The 22659-nt window shown below is 45.6% G+C and overlaps 1 protein-coding gene across 2 annotated transcripts in view; it reads left to right on the top strand.

Moving 5' to 3' along the window:
• LOC129861276 (solute carrier organic anion transporter family member 4A1-like) overlaps positions 1 to 22659 on the top strand; it is an 83358-nt gene that overhangs the window by 41728 nt on the left and 18971 nt on the right. For both annotated transcript variants that reach the window (XM_055932555.1, XM_055932556.1), the window contains exons 2-8: positions 5275 to 6828; positions 9722 to 9812; positions 12793 to 12914; positions 13033 to 13144; positions 15334 to 15488; positions 18431 to 18680; positions 21072 to 21234. In XM_055932555.1, coding sequence (XP_055788530.1) covers positions 5910 to 6828; positions 9722 to 9812; positions 12793 to 12914; positions 13033 to 13144; positions 15334 to 15488; positions 18431 to 18680; positions 21072 to 21234 — 1812 coding nt within the window. In that variant the 5' untranslated portion in view covers positions 5275 to 5909. The remainder of the gene's footprint in view (positions 1 to 5274; positions 6829 to 9721; positions 9813 to 12792; positions 12915 to 13032; positions 13145 to 15333; positions 15489 to 18430; positions 18681 to 21071; positions 21235 to 22659) is intronic.

The following is a 22659-nucleotide window of genomic DNA, read 5'->3' as shown; positions in this document are numbered from 1 at the left end:
GGTGGTAAGCTCTAGCTAGTTACCCAGGTGGATTAGCTACTGTAGTGGTGGGCCGTTCCTCTTGGGCCGTCATCAGCAGGATCCAACCGTCAGGGTTGGGCGTTGTGCCATCTCGGCGTGAGCCTTTAAGAGGCTTGGAGAGACATGCTTACAACCTGGGATACCTCCATCTTTATCTCTCTCCCTGACTCTGTTTCTATCATCAGCCTGGCTCTCTCTCTCTCTCTTCTTTGGGATATATTTGTGATTACCATGAGGAGGAGGTAGGATGCTAATCGTGCTTAATATTGACTTACTGTTTGCTGTCATGCTTCGTGATTGGTGTTGAAGGGTAATTGAGAAAACATTGGAGAAAAAAAACAGTTTGGTGAATCTAAGGATTTTTTTTCCTCAATCTGATTATTTTGTTAACTAAATGAAGTAAATGATGTTGTAATGAGGAGAGGAGTATTAGGCTAGTAGGTTATGTGAAAGAAGAGGGGGGGGATTCTGCGTAGCTCCCAAAGCTAAGCAAGAAAAGAGGAAAAAGAAAACAGATAACAGCACTGTGCTCACTTTAATTATATGTTTAAAACGGTTGTTAGCTTTTCTTTCGTAATACTTGCTCAACCTAACATTAAGAAAAGGAACCAATAAAATGATATGGGTTAAGCGACCATTGAACAAGACATCACAGGTTTATTGCTCTGAAGAATGTTGGCAGGCCAAACTGTGTCTGCAGGTGTCCTGGAAGTTCTTTAAAAGCAGTTACATTAAATTCAATATAAAGTTTTCAAAAATCAAAACAGAAAATGGTCTCTACAAACCAAACGACAAAGAGTAGGTTTGATAAGGTAAGAATGGTGTCCTTCATAAACATTTCAAAGTGTTATCCGACTAGATGCTTTCAGTTCTTTTTGATTGCTGTTTTCGTGTTGGGTTTGATGAGATGGAGTCTGAACTGTAGAATTTGATTAGCTGGTGAACTCTTCAAGGGAGAATGAAAGCAAAGGAAATGTTGGCTACTGTGTAGCTATACTTTGCCAGCGATTGACACAAAGTCTGAAAGCAAGTATTTCAGCGATTGACATAAAGTCAGAAAGCAAAAATTTCAGGGATTGACATAAAGTCAGAAAGCAAGTATTTCAGGGATTGACATAAAGTCTGAAAGCAAGTATTTCAGGGAGTGACATAAAGTCAGAAAGCAAAAATTTCAGGGATTGACATAAAGTCAGAAAGCAAGTATTTCAGGGATTGACATAAAGTCTGAAAGCAAGTATTTCAGGGAGTGACATAAAGTCAGAAAGCAAGTATTTCAGGGATTGACATAAAGTCTGAAAGCAAAAATTTCAGGGATTGACATAAAGTCAGAAAGCAAGTATTTCAGGGATTGACATAAAGTCTGAAAGCAAGTATTTCAGGGATTGACATAAAGTCAGAAAGCAAGTATTTCAGGGATTGACACAAAGTCAGAAAGCAAGTATTTCAGGGAGTGACATAAAGTCAGAAAGCAAGTATTTCAGGGATTGACATAAAGTCTGAAAGCAAAAATTTCAGGGATTGACATAAGGTCTGAAAGGTACTTGCCCATTGGGCAAATCAGGAGTATTAGTTGGTTGCCCGAAGATTATGATCACTTGACCAAAAAATGTAAATGAGCTATTTACACGCAGAATGCCTTACCGTGTATTGTCTGCCTTTCACCTACACATAGGGGAGCAAGCAGAAACACCAGTACTGTTTTTATTTTGGTTATCAGCAAAACAATTCTCAGAGCAGATTCAACTTGTACAGTGCATTCAGAAGGTGTTCAGACCCCTTTTTCCACATGTCGTTACATTATAGCCTTATTTTAAAATAGATTAAATACATTTTTCCCCCTCATCAATTTACACACAATAGCCCATAATGACAAAGTGAAAACAGGCTTTTAGAAATGTTTGCAAAAAATAAACAAACAAACAAAGATATAACTTATTTACATAAGTATTCAGACCCTTTTCTATGAGACTCGAAATGGAACTCAGGTGCGTCCTGTTTCCATTGATCATTCTTGAGATGTTTCTACAACTTGATTGGAGTTCACCTGCGGTAAAGTAAATTGATTGGACATGATTTGGAAAGGCACACACCTGTCTATATAAGGTCCAAGGTTGACAGTGCATGTCAGAGCAAAAATCAAGCCATGAGGTCAAAGGAATTGTCCGTAGGGCTCCGAGACAAGATTGTGTCGAGGCACAGATCTGGGGAAGGGTACCAAAAAATATCTGCAGCATTGAAGGTCCCCAAGTGCACTGGGACGGCAGGTAGACTAGTGGTTAGAGCGTTGGACCAGTAACCAAAAGGTTCCTAGATCGAATCCCGGAGCTGACAAGGTAAAAACCTGTTGTTCTGTCCCTGAACAAGGCAGTTAACACACTGTTTCGAGGCCGTCATTGTAAAAAAGAACGTGTTCTTAAAACCTGGTATGGCTGGGTGTTCGGCTAGCGGAACATTTGGACAACATCCAGTGAAATTGCAGAGTGCGTAATTCAAAAATTAATATTTAACTTTAATACAATCACAAGTGCAATACACCAAATTAAAGCTTAACTTCTTGTTAATCCAGCCACCATGTCAGATTTCAAAAAGGCTTTACGGCAAACCATGCTATTACCATCCCATCAAACAAACACATGACAATCATAATTCAACCCGCCAGGCGCGACACAAAAGTCAGAAATAGCGATATAAGATATGCTTTACCTTTGAGGATCTGCTTCTGTTGGCACTCCAAAATGTCCCAGAAACATCACAAATGGTCCTTTTGTTTGATAAATTCCGTCGTTATATCTCCAAAATGTCCATTTATTTGGCGCGTTTGATTCAGAAAAACATCGGTTCCAACTCGCCCAACATGACTACCATTTATCTAATAAATTACCTGTAACTTGGTCCAAACATTTCAAACAACTTTCCTAATCCATCTTTAGGTATTTTAAAACTTAAATAATCGATAAAATTTAAGACGGAATACACTGTGTTCAATTGCAGTGTCACGCCCTGACCTTAGAGAGCTATTTTTATGTTTCTATTTGGTTTGGTCAGGGTGTAATTTGGGTGGGCATTCTATGTTCTTTATTTCTATGATTTGTATGATTTGTGTTTCTATGTTTTGGCCGGGTATGGTTCTCAATCAGGGACAGCTGTCTATCGTTGTCTCTGATTGGGAACCATACTTAGGCAGCCTGTTTTGCCACCTTAGGTTGTGGGATGTTGTTTTGTTGGTTAGCTCTGTGTAGCCTTCAAGACGTGACGTTCGTTGTTGTTTTGTTGTTTTGTTTGGTGTTCGGTTTTAATATAGAAACATGAACACGTACCACGCTGCACCTTGGTTTCATCCTTTCCACGAGTGTTACGTGCATCTAAAATGAAAGTGTAGCGAGCTTCAGGTCGCGCGCCCAAACAAAGGAGTACACTAGGCTGGACACTCGTTCTGAATAGCCGTAATTCTTAATTTCTCTAAAGAAAAACATCGACCAATTTCTAAAGACTGTTGACATCTAGTGGAAGCAATAGGAACTGCAACCAACTGCCACAGAAATCTAGGTTCCCATAGAAAGTAAATGTAAACACAGTGAACAAAATAAAACAAAAATCCTTGATGGTTTGTCTTCGGGGTTTCGCCTGCCAAATAGGTTCTGTTATACTCACAGACATTATTTTAACAGTTTTAGAAACTTTAGAGTGTTTTCTTTCCAAATCTATGGGGTGGGGTGATGTGGGGTGAAGAGAGGTGAGGTGGTGTGGGGTGAAGAGAGGTGAGGTGGTGTGGGGTGAAGAGAGGTGAGGTGGTGTGGGGTGGTGTGGTGTGGGGTAAAGAGAGGTGGGGTGAAGAGAGCTGAGGTGGTGTGGGGTGAAGAGAGGTGAGGTGGTGTGGGGTAAAGAGAGGTGGGGTGAAGAGAGCTGAGGTGGTGTGGGGTGAAGCGAGGTGGGGTGGTGTGGGGTGAAGAGAAGTGAGGTGAAGAGGTGGTGTGGGGTGAAGAGAGGTGTGGGGTGAAGAGAGGTGGGCTGGTGTGGGGTGAAGAGAGGTGAGGCGGTGTGGGGTGAAGAGAGGAGAGGTGGGTGGTGTGAAGAGAGGTGGGGTGAAGAGAGTTGGGGTGGTGTGGGGTGAAGATAGGTGGGGTGAGGTGGGGTGAAGAGAGGTGGGGTGGTGTGGGGTGAAGGGGGGTGAGATGAAGAGAAGTGGTGTGGGGTGAAGAGAGGTGAGGTGGTGTGGGGGGAAGAGAGGTGGTATGGGGTGGTGTGGGGCGAAGCTAGGTGGGGTGGTGTGGGGTGACGAGAGGTGGGGTGAAGAGGGGTGAGGTGGTGTGGGGTGACGAGAGGTGGGGTGGGGTGGGGTGAAGAGAGTGGGGGTGAGGTGGTGTGGGGTGGTGTGGGGTAAAGAGAGGTGGGGCGGTGTGGGGTTAAGAGAGGTGAGGCGGTGTGGGGTGAAGAGAGGAGAGGTGGTGTGGGGTGAAGAGAGGTGGGGTGAAGAGAGTGGGGGTGAGGTGGTGTGGGGTGGTGTGGGGTAAAGAGAGGTGGGGCGGTGTGGGGTTAAGAGAGGTGAGGCGGTGTGGGGTGAAGAGAGGTGGGGTGGTGTGGAGTGAAGAGAGGTGAGGTGGGGTGAGAGATCCAGGGGTCAGCTGATCACCATATGAATGACCTTTGGTTCCCCTGTTAGCCTGTGTTCTCTACCTTCTGTTCCACAGCACCATGTGTCATCAACGGGTTCATTTGCATACATTTATCAGAGATATTATTCAAAGTATTTCAACTGTCATTCATGGAGGACAATGTTCTTGAGAGCCAGTAAAGTATATAGGGAACATTCACTGAGTAGATATAGTATGTCTTCATGTGACATGGTGAGATGACTGCTGTGTTTTATCTGGGGGGGGTCTGTTTTTCTGGGGGGAACCTGTGGGTCTGGACAATGTAGTTGTGTTAGTGTTTTGGCCTGTCCTTGGACCAGCTCCCCCATGCAGAGCTAATCCCTTTAGTGTTATTTATTCTGGTCCTCTGGACCGCTCCATCGCCCTGGCACCATCATAGGAGGGTAATAGGCAGTACAGTACCACGAGACCGGGCTAAACCGGACCAGACCAGAGACACGTGCTCTCTGTCTGTCAGCAGGCACCTAGACAGAAAGGAATTGGCTCAGATTAAAGTTCATGTGTTTTATTAGAATCATCATTTTTTAAATCTCCACATTTTTATATTTTCAGAAGAACATCTTGTGATAATGTCTGACAGTCCTCTTCTCTCCTTTTTTAGGAGGACATTTCCCAGAGGCCCCAGTAAAGCATATCCTGTCCATTTCCCTGTGCAGTGGTCCCCTCTGACAGAGGATTGTTTTCAACTTGCAGACACTTTCACTGCTCAATGGCATAAACGAACCCTGGGTGAGATAGAGTACAGACACTAGCCCACAGGAGAAACCCTGGGTGAGATAGAGTACAGACACTAGCCCACAGGAGAAACACTGGGTGAGATAGAGTACAGACACTAGCCCACAGGAGAAACCCTGGGTGAGATAGAGTACAGACACTAGCCCACAGGAGAAACCCTGGGTGAGATAGAGTACAGCCACTAGCCCACAGGAGAAACCCTGGGTGAGATAGAGTACAGCCACTAGCCCACAGGAGAAACCCTGGGTGAGATAGAGTACAGACACTAGCCCACAGGAGAAACCCTGGGTGAGATAGAGTACAGCCACTAGCCCACAGGAGAAACCCTGGGTGAGATAGAGTACAGCCACTAGCCCACAGGAGAAACCCTGGGTGAGATAGAGTACAGGCACTAGCCCACAGGAGAAAACATCCCTTTATTACAGCACACTCCCTCTCCCTCAAAATCCTCCCCTGTCTCCCAGGCCTTTTATCCCTCTCAGAGAGCCCCTCCCTGGGGTCATGCCTATCCTACTCAATGCCGACGCCTCCTTCAGCTCCAAGCAGGAGCTGCTGGACCTCCAGGACAGCCCCATGGGCCCCTCCCTAGAGACACCCAGCCCCGTGGACTCTCAGGAGGACAGCCCAGTGGGTTTAGGCCCCGGGAGCGCCGCTGGAAATGGCCCCGCTAGCCACATCATCCTCACCAGGGCTGCTACCCCACTGCCTGGACAGCTTTACACGGGCCAAGCACCCGCGGAGACCCCACTGCCTGGACAGCTTTACACGGGCCTAGCACCCGCGGAGACCCCACTGCCTGGACAGCTTTACACGGGCCTAGCACCCGCGGAGACCCCACTGGGCCTCACATTCATCCCCGCAGACTCAGAAGGGCTGTGTGGCTGGGGGGCCCTGACGCCCCGAGTCATCCAGACCTTCAACACCCCTCGCTGGGTACTGTTCTTCCTGTGTGTGGCCTCCTTCCTCCAGGGCATGATCATCAACGGCTTCATCAACACCGTGGTGACCTCCATAGAGAGGCGCTTTGACCTGCGTAGCTACCAGACCGGGCTCATCGCCAGCTCCTACGACATCGCTGCCTGTGTGTGCCTGGCCTTCGTCAGTTACTTTGGTGGGACGGGGCACAAGCCTCGCTGGCTGGGCTGGGGGGTGCTGGTCATGGCGCTAGGATCTCTTGTGTTCACCCTGCCTCACTTCACCACTCCCCCGTACCAGGTAAGCATGACTGAGCGGACAGGGGTGTGCACGGGGAACCGTACCAGCCCGTGCCATGAGAGGGAGGGCGGGGGCCTGTCCAGCTACCGCTTTGTCTTCATGCTGGGCCAGTTCCTGCACGGGGTGGGAGCCACGCCCCTCTACACTCTGGGCGTCACCTACCTGGACGAGAACGTCAAGTCCAGCTACGCTCCGGTGTACATCGGTGAGTCCCGAAGCACAACACTGTGACCATCGTTCTGATCTCTTTAAGAGATGTTTTGTATTTCCTACACTGTTCATATTAATTCATGTGGTGCATGTCTTTATCATCCACTAGACACAAGTTTCCATTGTTTTTAATAATGGTACAATGTTTCATTTAAACGTAAAACAAAAATACAACTGTACCGTGTCAAAGGACCTGTAAACTGCAGATCACAGCTTACTTGATTTTCATATGGTGAAGACTATCGTCTTACTACTCTTCTTCTTTCTGTGCTGGCGGTGTTTGTGACGGCTGACTGATACCGTGTCCTGGCGGTGTTTGTGGTGGCTGACTGATACCGTGTCCTGGCGGTGTTTGTGGTGGCTGACTGATACCGTGTCCTGGCGGTGTTTGTGTCGGCTGACTGATACCGTGTCCTGGCGGTGTTTGTGGTGGCTGACTGATACCGTGTCCTGGCGGTGTTTGTGGTGGCTGACTGATACCGTGTCCTGGCGGTGTTTGTGATGGCTGACTGATACCGTGTCCTGGCGGTGTTTGTGGTGGCTGACTGATACCGTGTCATGGCGGTGTTTGTGGTGGCTGACTGATACCGTGTCCTGGCGGTGTTTGTGGTGGCTGACTGATACCGTGTCCTGGCGGTGTTTATGACGGCTGACTGATACCGTGTCCTGGCGGTGTTTGTGGTGGCTGACTGATACCGTGTCCTGGCGGTGTTTGTGGTGGCTGACTGATACCGTGTCATGGCGGTGTTGTGTCGGCTGACTGATACCGTGTCCTGGTGGTGTTTGTGTCGGCTGACTGATACCGTGTCCTGGCGGTGTTTGTGGTGGTTGACTGATACCGTGTCCTGGTGGTGTTTGTGGTGGTTGACTGATACCGTGTCCTGGCGGTGTTTGTGTCGGCTGACTGATACCATGCCCTGGTGGTGTTTGTGGTGGCTGACTGATACCGTGTCCTGGCGGTGTTTGTGTCGGCTGACTGATACCGTGTCCTGGCGGTGTTTGTGTCGGCTGACTGATACCGTGTCATGGCGGTGTTGTGTCGGCTGACTGATACCGTGTGTGAATTATATCTGTGTGGTCTCTTCTGCATTAGGTGTGTGTGGGTGGTCAGAGATCACAGACTGACACAGCAGCCACCAGAATGCTGTGAGACTGTCAGACAAGGGTGGAATGACAGGAAACAGGATGTGCAGATGAGAGCAGAGTCTTATTCATTGGCTGACTCATGAGATGTCATATAGCCGAGAATGACTCACTAAAGACACCCACTCGTTAGATGTGAAATCATGCCTGTAGAGAGGATTGTATATCTAATGGATCGGAATGGCAATTTTGTAACTCTATAACGGTGACAGACTGTTTACACCCCTATTGATTGGTTGTTGAATACAGTTGTTCAAATTGGATGTGGGAAACATTATGTCATTAACTGAACTCCAGCAGACATGTCCCAGAAACCCCTGCTTACATCTGTTCTCTATTGACCTGACATCAAACAGGAACAATGTCATGTCCAGAATCAGGCCTGTAATTTTGACCATCCCTTAGACCTCTGGTCTTTCCATTCAGCAGTTTCCCCACAGACATCAATAATATGCCTTTGAATTGTGCCTCTCCCCTGCTATTTTCCTTTCAGAGGCAACAGAGGCAATAGAAGACAATCACCATTTCAATGACCTCAGTGAGAACTCAGTGAAAGAACTCAGTCTGTCTCTCTTATTGATCAAAATAAACAACACATATATAACCAAACTATCAAAGTAGGAACAATGAGGTCTTTTAACCCGGTTGAGGCAGGAACAATGAGGTATTTTAACCCGGTTGAGGCAGGAACAATGAAGTCTTTTAACCCGGTTGAGGCAGGAACAATGAGGTCTTTTAACCCGGTTGAGGCAGGAACAATGAAGTCTTTTAACCCGGTTGAGGCAGGAACAATGAGGTCTTTTAACCCGGTTGAGGCAGGAACAATTGTATTGTATGTATTAAGGATCTCCATTACCTGTTTCCAAGGCAGCAGCTACTCTTCCTGGGGTCCAGCAACATTCAGGCAATTATAGACAGTTTAAAATGTTTCCTAACACTTTTCACAACACATTAAGTGTGTTCCCTCAGGCCACTTCTCTACACACACGTACACATGGATTTTGTTTTGTAGATATTAGCTGTTTTTTTTATCTGATTCTACTACTCGCATGAGTTACTTAATGTGGAATAGATTTCCGTGTATTTGTGACTATGTAGTACTGTGCACCTCCCATAGTCTGTTGTTGACTTGGGGATTGTGAAGAGACCTCTGGTGACATGTCTTGTGGGGTATGCATGGGTGTCTGAGCTGTGTGCTATTAGTTTAAACAGACACCTAGGTGCATTCAGCATGTCAACACTTCCTACAAAAACAAGTAGTGATGAAGTCAATATCTCCTCCACTTTGAGCCATGAGAGATTTACATGCATATCATTAATTTAGCTCTCTGTGTACATTTAAGGGACAGACGTGCTGCCCTGTTCTGAGCCAATTGTAATTTTCTGAGGTCCCTCTTTGTGGCACCAGACCACATGACTCAACAGTAGTCCAGGTGCGACAAAACTAGAGCCTGTAGGACCTGCCTTGTTGATAGTGCTGTTAAAAATGTAGAGTAGCACTTTAGTATGGACAGACTTCTCCCCATCTTAGCTACTGGTGTATCAATATGTTTTGACCATGACAGTTTACAATCCAGGGTTACTCCAAGCAGTTTAGTCACCACATTATTTATTACAAGATTTAGTTGAGGTTAAGGGTTTAGTGAATGATTTGTTCCAATTACAATGCTTTTAGTAACAATGAGGGGAAGTAGGAAGTCCCTAACTGATGCTCTTTTCTGGTCTCTGTCTGTCTGGCTCCTCAGGGATCTTCTATACAGCAGCAATCATGGGTCCAGCAGCAGGGTACCTTCTAGGAGGATACTTTCTCAACATCTACACAGAGATCCACATGATGTGAGTACCTCTGTTTATCTGCCTCCGCCTACCATACCTCTTGACTTAGCTCAGAGGAACAGCTTCTTAATCCGTCTGTATTTTCCGTATCTGATTCAGCTGGACCCATAGACTGTATAAAAATGATTTCACCTTAAAACTTATTTGGGATAGGGGGCAGCATTTTCACTTTTGGATGAATAGCGTGCCCAGAGTAAACTGCCTCTTACTCAGTCCCAGATGCTAATATATGCATATTATTATTAGTATTGGATAGAAAACACTCTGAAGTTTCTAAAATTGTTTGAATGATGTCTGTGAGTATAACAGAACTCATATGGCAGGCAAAAACCTGAGAAAAAATCCAAACAGGAAGTGGGAAATCTGAGGTTTGTAGTTTTTGAACTCACCCCTATCGAATACACAGTGGGATATCAAATCAAGTTTATTTTATATAGCCCTTCGTACATCAGCTAATATCTCGAAGTGCTGTACAGAAACCCAGCCTAAAACCCCAAAAAGCAAGCAATGCAGGTGTAGAAGCACGGTGGCTAGGAAAAACTCCCTAGAAAGGCCAAAACCTAGGAAGAAACCTAGAGAGGAACCAGGCTATGAGGGGTGGCCAGTCCTCTTCTGACTGTGCCGGGTGGAGATTATAACAGAACATGGCCAAGATGTTCAAATGTTCATAAATGACCAGCATGGTCAAATAATAATCAGGAGTAAATGTCAGTTGGCTTTTCATAGCCGATCATTAAGAGTATCTCTACCGCTCCTGCGGTCTCTAGAGAGTTGAAAACAGCAGGTCTGGGACAGGTAGCACGTCCGGTGGACAGATCAGGGTTCCATAGCCGCAGGCAGAACAGTTGAAACTGGAACAGACAGCAAGGAGTCATCATGCCTGGTAGTCCTGACACATGGTCCTAGGGCTCAGGTCCTCACCACAGCACAAACCAAGGGGGGGCGCCAACCCAGACAGGAACATCACGTCAGTAACTCAACCCACTCAAGTGACGCACCCCTCCTAGGGACGGCATGAAAGAGCACCAGTAAGCCAGTGACTCAGCCCCTGTAATAGGGTTAGAGGCAGAGAATCCCAGTGGAGAGAGGGGAACCGGCCAGGCAGAGACAGCAAGGGCGGTTCGTTGCTCCAGAGCCTTTCCGTTCACCTTCACACTCCTGGGCCAGACTACTCTCAATCATATGACCTACTGAAGAGATAAGTCTTCAGTAAAGACTTAAAGGTTGAGACCGAGTCTGCGTCTCTCACATGGGTAGGCAGACCATTCCATAAAAATGGAGATCTATAGGAGAAAACCCTGCCTCCAGCTGTTTGCTTAGAAATTCTAAGGACAATTAGGAGGCCTGCGTCTTGTGACCATAGCGTACGATATGGTTTATTTTGCACTTCCTAAGGCTTCCACTAGATGTCAACCATCTTTAGAACGTGGTTTCAGGCTTTTCCCGGATGAGAGCTGTTTGACTAAGGGGTCTGGCAGCAGCCTCGTTCTCAGTCACGCGCATTTCACATGAGAGGTAGCTCTCGTTCCATTGCTTTTCTACAGACAATGGAATTCTCCGGTTGGAACATTATTGAACATTTATGATAAAAACATCCTAAAGATTGATTATATATTTAGTTTGACAAGTTTCTACGACCTGTAATATAACTTTTTGAACTTTTCGTCCAACTGGACCTGAACGCGCTTTTGGATTTGTTTACCAAACGCCCTAACAAAAGAAGCTCTTTGGACATAATTGATGGACTTTATGGAACAAATCAAACATTTATTGTGGAACTGGGATTCCTGGGAGTGCATTCTGATGAAGATCATCAAAGGTAAGTGAATATTTATAATGCTATTTCAGACTAATGTTGACGGCGCAACATGGCGGATATTTTTTGGGGTTGTTATGGGCTCTGAGCGCCGTACTCAGATTACGCTTTTTCCATCAATTTTTTTTAAAATTTGACTCAACGGTTGCATTAAGGAGAACTTTATCTATAATTCCATGTGTTTTCATCAACATTTATAATGAGTATTTCTGTGAATTTATGTGGCTCTCTGCACAATCGTAACGCGCCAAAATAAAATTAGATTTTTTTGATATAAATATGCACTTTATCGAACAAAACATAGATGAATTGTGTAACATGAAGTCCTATGAGTGTCATCTGATGAAGATCATCAAAGGTTAGTGATAAATTTTATCTCTATTTGTGCTTTTTGTGACTCATCTCTTTGGCGGGAAAAAGGCCTGTGTTTTTCTGTGGCTTGGTGGTGACCTAACATAATCGTTTGCGGAGCTTTCGCTGTAAAGCATTTTTGAAATCAGACACTGTTGCTGGATTAACGAGAATTGTATATTTAAAATGGTGCCTAATACTTGTATGTTTGAAGAATTTGATTTATGAGATTTCTGTTGATTTGTATTTGGTTCCCTGCAATTTCATTGGCTGTTGGCGAGGCCAGTCCTAGACAGGTTAAAAAGGGAAATGCCTTCCTACAGATATACAATAGTACCCTCTAGTGATATACAGATATACAATAGACTCCAGCCAGCCTAGTCATAGACTGTTATATTCGGCGCATGTGACAAATAACATTTGATTTGATTTGAGTGGCCATTCTACAAATATACAATACTACCTTCTAGTGGCCATTCTACAGATATACAATACTACCCTCTAGTGGCCATTCTACAGATATACAATACTACCCTCTAGTGGCCATTCTACAGATATACAATACTACCCTCTAGTGGCCATTCTACAGATATACAATACTACCCTCTAGTGGCCATTCTACAGATATACAATACTACCCTCCAGTGGTCATTCTTCAGATATTCAATACTACCCTCTAGTGATCCTTTGCAGTGTAACATTTACTCATAATTCTCAATAAATAAACCAAAGCTCTCGACTTCATTATTGTCCATCTCTCAACTTTTTGTCCTCTTCGTCATATCTTCTTCTGTGCCCCTTCCCTGTGTGTAGGACGGAGCTGACTCCAGAGAACCCTCTGTGGGTGGGGGCCTGGTGGATTGGCTTCCTGGCAGGAGGCGCAGCAGCGCTGGTCGTTGCCCTGCCCATCCTGGGTTACCCACGCCAACTACCAGGTTACTGACCAACTTAATGTCACTTCACCAACACCACAGAACCCAACAAATCCCAATCAGATCAGTCTTTGACATCAACATATATATCGGTATTTTTCCCCCCCCTTTCTCTCTCCAGGCTCTCAGAAGTATGTGTCCATGCGTGTGTCTGAGGCCCACCAACTGAAAGATGGCAGTCAGGCCAGTGCATCAGACCCTCAGTTTGGGAAGTCAGTGAAAGACATGCCTAGGTACAGTAGGTGACCCTACCCTCTACGATACAGAAGGAACCAGGCCTTCCACTCTCCTTGTCTATTTATTAACTCACACCATAAGACTGACAGATGGATTCAATCTGATCAGCTAACTCACGTTTGTACATCGCTCTGGATTCGTACAAGTGACCTTATTTTAGCGCCCCCCCCCCAAAAAAAACGTAATACTTCCAGACCAACTGTAATATCAATACCATTGTAAAGCACAATTTCTCCCCTTTTCCAACAAAATCAATGACGAGACCTTCATGCTGCCCGTCTCTGCATGATTGAAGAAGGCATTGAGCTCCGTCAGGTCTTTTTAAAAATGGCGGGTGGGGAAGCGAAACCAATTGAGTGATAGTGAGAAGGAGAGATATGTCGTGTTGGGAAACTGCTTTTTTCACCCGATCTGTCCAACTTATCACCTCTAAAATATAAATAAAATACTATAAAGAGTTTATATAATGTGTCATTACATACCTATTTGAAGGTTTGTGTCAAATATGAATCGAGTTTTTAGTGCGGCGCTAAAGTGATCTTCAGAAGGTAACGGCGGCTTTTGAGAGTCATGATCGCTTGCAATGATGACGCAAAAAATGACTAGGTATCCCCCTCTTACCCTGTCCCCGTTCCTTTCTTGTTTTTAAATGGTGAGAGAATCGCTACACCTGGTAGAGATGGTACCTGGTAGGCTGTAAGACGCAGAATGAGTTGCTTAATGGGTGATGTCCGTTACGTCATGACATGTCACAATTTAACGTACAGCATCGGAGGGGTCAGTTTTTTCAACTTTTCTCCAATACTATTGGACCATTACCATGTCAATCAACGCTTGAATAGAAACATAGCTCACGCCCCAGATTTTGATGTCAACACAGTCGCTACAGTCCCATTAGTTTTCATTGCAGCCTTGTTTGAATGTCGCTGTTGAGCAAATTTTTACGGAATGGAGTTAGTCACCGTTATTCACCTTTTAAAGGCAATGTTTCTGCATTCACAGTAAATGAGGCATATGTCGGCTCAATGTCAATCGCGCTATAGCGCGGCTCTTCTGCAGAGCCAGATTGAATCTAGGTCTTGTATAAACGTAGTGTTGTTATCCCTCAACGAGTAGCCACTGGGTTTACTATGGGTCCATTTAGCCGGATCAGAAAGCAGACTGATTCTCCATGGCAACAGGGGATTACTGAGAGGGAACAGGACAAAGACTGCATTGTGTTATATAACATGATAGTAAAGTATCTCGGAGTAGGAGGGCTGATCTAGAATCTGTCTGAATAAGCTTACACTATTAGAAAAAATGTGTTACAAAAGGGTCCTGTGGCTGTCCCCATAGCGGAACCCTTTTTTGTTCCAGGTACAACCCTTTTTGTTTCCAGGTATAACTCTGTTGGGTTCCATGTAGACCCCTCTGGAGAGGGTTTTACATGGAACCCAAAAGTGTTCTACCTGGAACCAAAAGGGTTTCTTCAAAGGGTTCTCCTGTGGGGACAGCTGAATAACCCTTTTTGGTTCTAGATAGCACCTTTTTTTCTAAGTGTATTCATATACAGTATATTTTAAAGGTGAAAGTGATCGCTGATCAGCACTCTGAGATGTGGATACGGCCCAGGTCTCTGTGTTAGAGCTTTACTTTAATTAACAACTGAAGATCTATCTAAGGAAATAACCCCACTCACTCTCTCTCTCTGTATCTCTCTCTTTCACTCTCTCTGTATCTCTCTTTCACTCTCCCTTCTCTCTCTCTCTCTTTCACTCTCCCTTCTCTCTTTCTCTTTCGCTCTCCCTTCTCTCTCTCTCTCTCTCTCTCTCTCTCTCTCTCTCTCTCTCTCTCTCTCTCTTTCACCCTCCTCTCTCTCTCTCTCTCTCACTCTCCCTTCTCTCACTTTCACTCTCCCTTCTTTCTCTCTCTCTCTTTCACTCTCCCTTCTCTCTCTCTCTTTCACTCTCCCTTCTCCCTCTCTCTTTCACTCTCTATCTCTCTTTCACCCTCCCTTCTCTCTCTCTCTCTCTCTCACTATCTCTCTCTCTCTTTCACTCTCCCTTCTTTCTATCTGTCTTTCACATTCTCTCTCTCTTTCACTCTCCCCTCTCTTTCACTCTCCCTTCACTCTTTCTCCCTCACTCTCACTCTCTCCCTCACTCCCTCTTTCTCTTTCTCTCCCTTCTCTCTCTCTCTCCAGGTCAGTGTTGCTCCTGCTGAAGAACCCTCCCTTCCTCTTTCTGTGTCTGGCGGGGGCCACAGAGGCCACCCTCATCGCTGGCATGTCCACCTTCGGCCCCAAGTTTCTCGAGTCTCAGTTCAGCCTGAGTGCGTCTGAGGCAGCCACCTGGTTTGGTGAGAGAGCGTCAGAACCCTAACTACACCCCACATAAACATTACAGGCTGTAATAGCCTGTCGTTTCCTTGGCATCTTTGTATTCATTATTGTGATAGGCACATGTTTAACTTGTACTCCTTACCGCTGGTACTCCGTACCGGACCTTACCGACTTACTTTCACCCCCTGCATGCACCGGCAAAGTAAATAGTTGCTGTATGCTGTACCTGTTGACATCAGCCTATCACAATAATTCATACAAGGATGCCAAGGACACGGCAGGCTACTACACTAGTATTTATCATTAGCGCATGTCTGTCGATTACCTCTTTATTTATTGACTTAAACTGTGGTGTGGTTCAGTGATAAAAGTGACATTTTGTGAAGGCAGAGGGGCACCGACAGCTGTGGACGCATCAATTCAGGTTACAAGTGTAGGCCTTTTCATTAGCCTCGTTGGTGTTTTGTTACAGGTGACTCTTTCCATCCATCACATGGCGGGTGTACAGTGCTCTGTCTGGATGCAGGAAGGACTTCAGAGTCCATGTCCAGGCGTGGGTCGTCAGTCTTATTGAAGTGATTGTTTGACAACCAGATGAAAACAACCTGAATGGTTGTGTTTATGACACATTAAAAGGTCATATATTATAAAAGTTAAATGATAGATCTTTACTGTTAGGCCCACAGATATCATATTTGTAATTCTATCCATAAATAAAGAACTATTGGTCACCTACCTGCATGTGACATATCTGAAACCCCACCTCTTATGAGGTGTTTTCACGTGTGACATTCTCTGATTCGGTTTCCTGGAGCGTTTGTCAGAATTCTACTCAATCATTTTTCGCTGGAAATAACCACTTCAACCACTACATGACGTTAGCAGGCTTGTTTACAATGGGACTCGCGCTGCCACGTCACCATACGTGGTGCTCTGTCACAATACGTTGTGCTCTGCCACATCACGATACGTGGTGCTCTGGATCTTGGGCCCGCTACTCGCACAGGTCCAGGATTTGTTTCAGCCTGGATTCGTTTGCGTTTCACACATGCTTTAGAGAGCGGAGCAGGGTACCGAACGCTCCAGGATCTGTATCATACAGGGGATATGTGAAGAACCCTTAGTCACAGTCCTACCATTTAACTAGTCATACCTCCATCCTTATCCCTTAGTCACAGTCCTACTATTTAACTAGTCATACCTCCATCCTTATCCCTTAGTCACAGTCCTACCATTTAGTTAGTCATACCTCCATCCTTATCCCTTAGTCACAGTCCTACCATTTAACTAGTTATACCTCCATCCTTATCCCTTAGTCACAGTCCTACCATTTAACTAGTCATACCTCCATCCTTATCCCTTAGTCACAGTCCTACTATTTAACTAGTCATACCTCCATCCTTATCCCTTAGTCACAGTCCTACCATTTAACTAGTCATACCTCCATCCTTATCCCTTAGTCACAGTCCTACCATTTAACTAGTCATACCTCCATCCTTATCCCTTAGTCACAGTCCTACCATTTAACTAGTTATACCTCCATCCTTATCCCTTAGTCACAGTCCTACCATTTAGTTAGTCATACCTCCATCCTTATCCCTTAGTCACAGTCCTACCATTTAACTAGTCATACCTCCATCCTTATCCCTTAGTCACAGTCCTACCATTTAACTAGTCATACCTCCATCCTTATCCCTTAGTCACAGTCCTACCATTTAACTTGTCATACCTCCATCCTTATCCCTTAGTCACAGTCCTACCATTTAGTTAGTCATACCTCCATCCTTATCCCTTAGTCACAGTCCTACCATTTAACTAGTCATACCTCCATCCTTATCCCTTAGTCACAGTCCTACCATTTAACTAGTCATACCTCCATCCTTATCCCTTAGTCACAGTCCTACCATTTAACTAGTTATACCTCCATCCGTATCCCTTAGTCACAGTCCTACCATTTAGTTAGTCATACCTCCATCCTTATCCCTTAGTCACAGTCCTACCATTTAACTAGTCATACCTCCATCCTTATCCCTTAGTCACAGTCCTACCATTTAGTTAGTCATACCTCCATCCTTATCCCTCCTCATCCCTCACATACACATGGTACTAACCTTCCCTCTCCTCCCACCAGGCTACATGGTACTAACCTTCCCTCTCCTCCCACCAGGCTACATGGTACTAACCTTCCCTCTCCTCCCACCAGGCTACATGGTACTAACCTTCCCTCTCCTCCCACCAGGCTACATGGTACTAACCTTCCCTCTCCTCCCACCAGGCTACATGGTACTAACCTTCCCTCTCCTCCCACCAGGCTACATGGTACTAACCTTCCCTCTCCTCCCACCAGGCTACATGGTACTAACCTTCCCTCTCCTTCCACCAGGCTACATGGTACTAATCTTCCCTCTCCTCCCACCAGGCTACATGGTACTAACCTTCCCTCTCCTCCCACCAGGCTACATGGTACTAACCTTCCCTCTCCTCCCACCAGGCTACATGGTACTAACCTTCCCTCTCCTCCCACCAGGCTACATGGTACTAACCTTCCCTCTCCTCCCACCAGGCTACATGGTACTAACCTTCCCTCTCCTCCCACCAGGCTACATGGTACTAACCTTCCCTCTCCTCCCACCAGGCTACATGGTACTAACCTTCCCTCTCCTTCCACCAGGCTACATGGTACTAATCTTCCCTCTCCTCCCACCAGGCTACATGGTACTAACCTTCCCTCTCCTCCCACCAGGCTACATGGTACTAACCTTCCCTCTCCTCCCACCAGGCTACATGGTACTAACCTTCCCTCTCCTCCCACCAGGCTACATGGTACTAACCTTCCCTCTCCTCCCACCAGGCTACATGGTACTAACCTTCCCTCTCCTCCCACCAGGCTACATGGTACTAACCTTCCCTCTCCTCCCACCAGGCTACATGGTACTAACCTTCCCTTTCCTCCCACCAGGCTACATGGTGGTACCAGCGGGTGGGGGGGGCACTTTCCTGGGCGGTTACATCGTGAAGAAGCTGAACCTCCGTTGCCGTGGCATCGTTAGGTTTTGCATGGTGTGTGCCGTCGTCAGTCTTCTTGCCATCTTCATCTTCCTCATCCACTGTCCCAACATCCCCATGGCCGGGGTGACTTCCCCCTACCGCAGCAACCTGCCACCGGGCCATCAGTACAATGAACAGTACTATGAGCCAGTCCACAACAGGTAAGCCCAGACAAGGCCCGGTGGAATATTTCACATTATTTAAACAGTACCTATTAAACAGTATAATCATTATTTTGAGTACAAAGAAGTGGAATGTTAGCTAAACAGACTGGTAGGGTTGAGACAGTTATGGACTTGTGCATGAGGGGTAATTGGCCATCCAAATGGCCACGGTCTCCGTAATAACCTTTGGGACGACAGATAGCCTAGTGGTTAGACCGTTGGGCTAGTAACCAAAAGATTGCAGGATTGAATCCCTGGGCTGACAAGGTGAACATGTGTCTTTCTGCCCGTGAATAAGGCAGTTAACCCACTGTTCCCTCATTGTAAATAATAATGTGTTCTTAACGGACTTGCCTAGTTAAATAAGGTTATTTTTTTTTTAATTGCAGTTTGGACACACCTACTCATTCAAGGGTTTTTCTTTATTTGTACTATTTTCTACATTGTAGAATAATAGTGAATACATCAAAACTATAAAATAACACATAAGGAATCATGTAGTAACCAAAAAAGTGTTAAACAAATCAAAATATATTTGAGATTTGAGATTCTTCAAAGTAGCCACACCTTGCCTTGATGATAGCTTTGGCATGCTCTATTTTTGTACGCACATTTTCTCCTTTCCTCTGTTCCTGACTGCATGTGTGCCATATAAATAGAATGAATAGATCGGGCGTCCCCATTCAAGTTAATGATGTGGCTAGAAAGTGTACAGCTGTGACTTTTCGTAGCAGTTTAGGAGAGCATTTTAGCTAACCCTAACCCTTTTCCTAACCTTAACCTAAGTCTTCTCACCTGCCATGTTAATTATCCTAACCTACTGCTGTCACGCCTGCTCCCGCTCTCCCTCTCTGGCGCTCGAGGGTGACAGGCTGCCCTTCATTACACACACCTGTTACCATCATTACGCGCAGCAGCGCTCATTGGACTCACCTGGACTCCTTCCCTTTGTTGATTGCCCCGTCTATAACTGTCTGCTCCCCCGTTTGCTCTCTGTGTCTGCATTGATGTCGTTATTTTTCCCCTGTCCAGACACTTGTCCTGTCCTGTTCCATGTCCGTTGCTCATTAAATGATCTACCTGCTTCTCGTCCACTAGCGTTGAGCCTCACAGCTGCCTAAATTCTCTTAACCTGTTACATAAAAGAATCTTCCGGTCATAGCTGTACTCACTGTAGTCAGAATCTCAATTTGGGCATCAGGCATGTCTGTATAGTCTCTCCCTGTGTGTACCAATAGGAGCAAAGCTAGAAGTAAAAGGGAAGTTGAAGATGGGAAGGTTAAGACGACTTAATAAATCCATGCGGAAGGGTTAGAAAATGAACACATTCATGGGAATCCAGCACTGTTGCTGGATTCTACAGACTTAGCAGTGAAAACATGACCAGCGGTCGAGAAATCGACAAATAAAGTGGCTGTAAATTATTTTTTAAACGTCTAAATGAATAAAATGACAGTAAAGCAGTTATGTGTTCACAGAGTAGTTAGCTGAAATTCACTATGATTGTGTTTATTTTTCACTTTGGTGAACTTTCTGTGCTGCTACCAATCACTCCCAGTCATTCCAAATGCAGAAGCTGGTCCCTTGTTGAATAGTGGCGCAAGGAGTCATGGGATATTAGAATCCTGTTGTCTTAACCTGTATATTTTGAACCTAGAGTAAAATCAGGAAGTGTACCCATCAATATGTGCTGTGATTTGTTGATTTAACTCCACTGATATTACAAAATAGATGAGCCACATCAGTTAACATCATTTGAATGAACATTCTACATTACCATGGAAATGATTGCATCACAATACCAGGCAGCCATTGAGAGTGTACCCATGAGTTTACCAGTCAAGTTGCCCGGTCAGAGGTTCCTATCCTACTCTATTCATCGTTTGCTACAACACTTTGCTTGTTTCGGGCAAGGGGCAACAAAGTTTCATCACATTGTTAAAAGTCCATGTTATCACAGATTATTATTTTTTGACGTTTATGACAGTTATTTTATTTTCCTGACATTCTTCATCCATCCACACGGATTGTTGCCGCCCCTTTTGCTGACCAGTTATAACTATACTACTGTATACAGAGAGAGATAATGATCACGGACGTCAAAGAAAACAACCCTTCAATATTCATTCTCTCTCTCTCTCTCTCTCTCTCTCTCTCTCTCTCTCTCTCTCTCTCTCTCTCTCTCTCTCTCTCTCTCTCTCTCTCTCTCTCTCTCTCTCTCTCTCTCTCTCTCTCTCTCTCTCTCCTCTCTCTCTCTCTCTCTCTCTCTCTCTCTCTCTCTCTCTCTCTCTCTCTCTCTCTCTCTCTCTCTCTCTCTCTCTCTCTCTCTCTCTCTCTCTCTCTCTCTCTCTCTCTCTCTCTCTCTCTCTCTCTCTCTCTCTCTCTCAGCTCTTGGTTGGGGGACAACCTGATGGTGGGCTGTAATGCAGACTGTCACTGTTTACGAGAGCTCTATAACCCAGTCTGTGGAGCCGACGGTGTGATGTATTACTCCCCTTGCCATGCAGGCTGCAGCACAATCAACCACACAGAGGTCTCCACAGGTAGACAGGTAACCAACCAACTGTTCAGCAAAGATCTCACTTAAATTAGTTCAATGAGTTAATGAAGATAAACGGTAGTCTGTCAGTAAACATGTTCACTCTGTCTGACTGTCCCCTCTGTCTGACTGCCCCTTCTGTCTGTCTGCCCCTTCTGTCTGACGGCCCCTTCTGTCTGACGGCCCCTTCTGTCTGACTGCCCCTTCTGTCTGACTGCCCCTTCTGTCTGACTGCCCCTTCTGTCTGACTGCCCCTTCTGTCTGACTGCCCCTTCTGTCTGACTGCCCCTTCTGTCTGACTGTCTCTTCTGTCTGACTGCCCCTTCTGTCTGACTGTCCCTTCTGTCTGACTGCCCCTTCTGTCTGACTGCCCCTTCTGTCTGACTGCCCCTTCTGTCTGACTGCCCCTTCTGTCTGACTTCCCCTTCTGTCTGACTGCCCCTTCTGTCTGACTGTCTCTTCTGTCTGACTGTCTCTTCTGTCTGACTGCCCCTTCTGTCTGACTGTCCCTTCTGTCTGACTGCCCCTTCTGCCTGACTGCCCCTTCTGTCTGACTGCCCCTTCTGTCTGACTGTTCCTTCTGTCTGACTGCCCCTTCTGTCTGACTGCCCCTTCTGTCTGACTGCCCCTTCTGTCTGACTGTCCCTTCTGTCTGACTGCCCCTTCTGTCTGACTGTTCCTTCTGTCTGACTGCCCCTTCTGTCTGACTGCCCCTTCTGTCTGACTGCCCCTTCTGTCTGACTGTCCCTTCTGTCTGACTGCCCCTTCTGTCTGACTGCCCCTTCTGTCTGACTGTTCCTTCTGTCTGACTGTCCCTTCTGTCTGACTGTCCCTTCTGTCTGACTGTTCCTTCTGTCTGACTGTTCCTTCTGTCTGACTGCCCCTTCTGTCTGACTGTCTCTTCTGTCTGACTGCCCCTTCTGTCTGACTGTTCCTTCTGTCTGACTGTCCCTTCTGTCAAATCAAATCAAATTGTATTGGTCACATACACATGGTTAGCAGATGTTATTGTGAGTGTAGCGAAATGCTTGTGCTTCTAGTTCTGACAGTGCAGTAATATCTAACAAGGGATCTAACAATTCCACTACAACTACCTAATACACACAGATCTAAGTAAGGAATGGAATAAGAATATATACTGTACATATAAATATAAGGATGAGTAATGACAGAGCAAGGCAAGATGCAATAGATAAAATACAGTATATACATATGAGATGCAAGATATGTAAACATAATGTAATGCAAGATATCTAAACATTATTAAAGTTACATTATTAAAGTGACTAGTGATCCATTTATTAAAGTGGCCAGTGATTTCACGTCAGTATGTTGGCAGCAGCCTCTCTGTGTTAGTGATGGCTGTTTAACAGTCTGATGGCCTTGAGATAGAAGCTGTTTTTCAGTCTCTCAGTCCCAGCTTTGATGCGCTGCTGC

Source organism: Salvelinus fontinalis, chromosome 8, assembly GCF_029448725.1.
Source record: "Salvelinus fontinalis isolate EN_2023a chromosome 8, ASM2944872v1, whole genome shotgun sequence".
Lineage (NCBI taxonomy): Eukaryota > Metazoa > Chordata > Actinopteri > Salmoniformes > Salmonidae > Salvelinus > Salvelinus fontinalis.
Note: the sequence above shows the minus strand (reverse complement) of the source record. Positions and strands in the feature narration are given on the sequence as shown.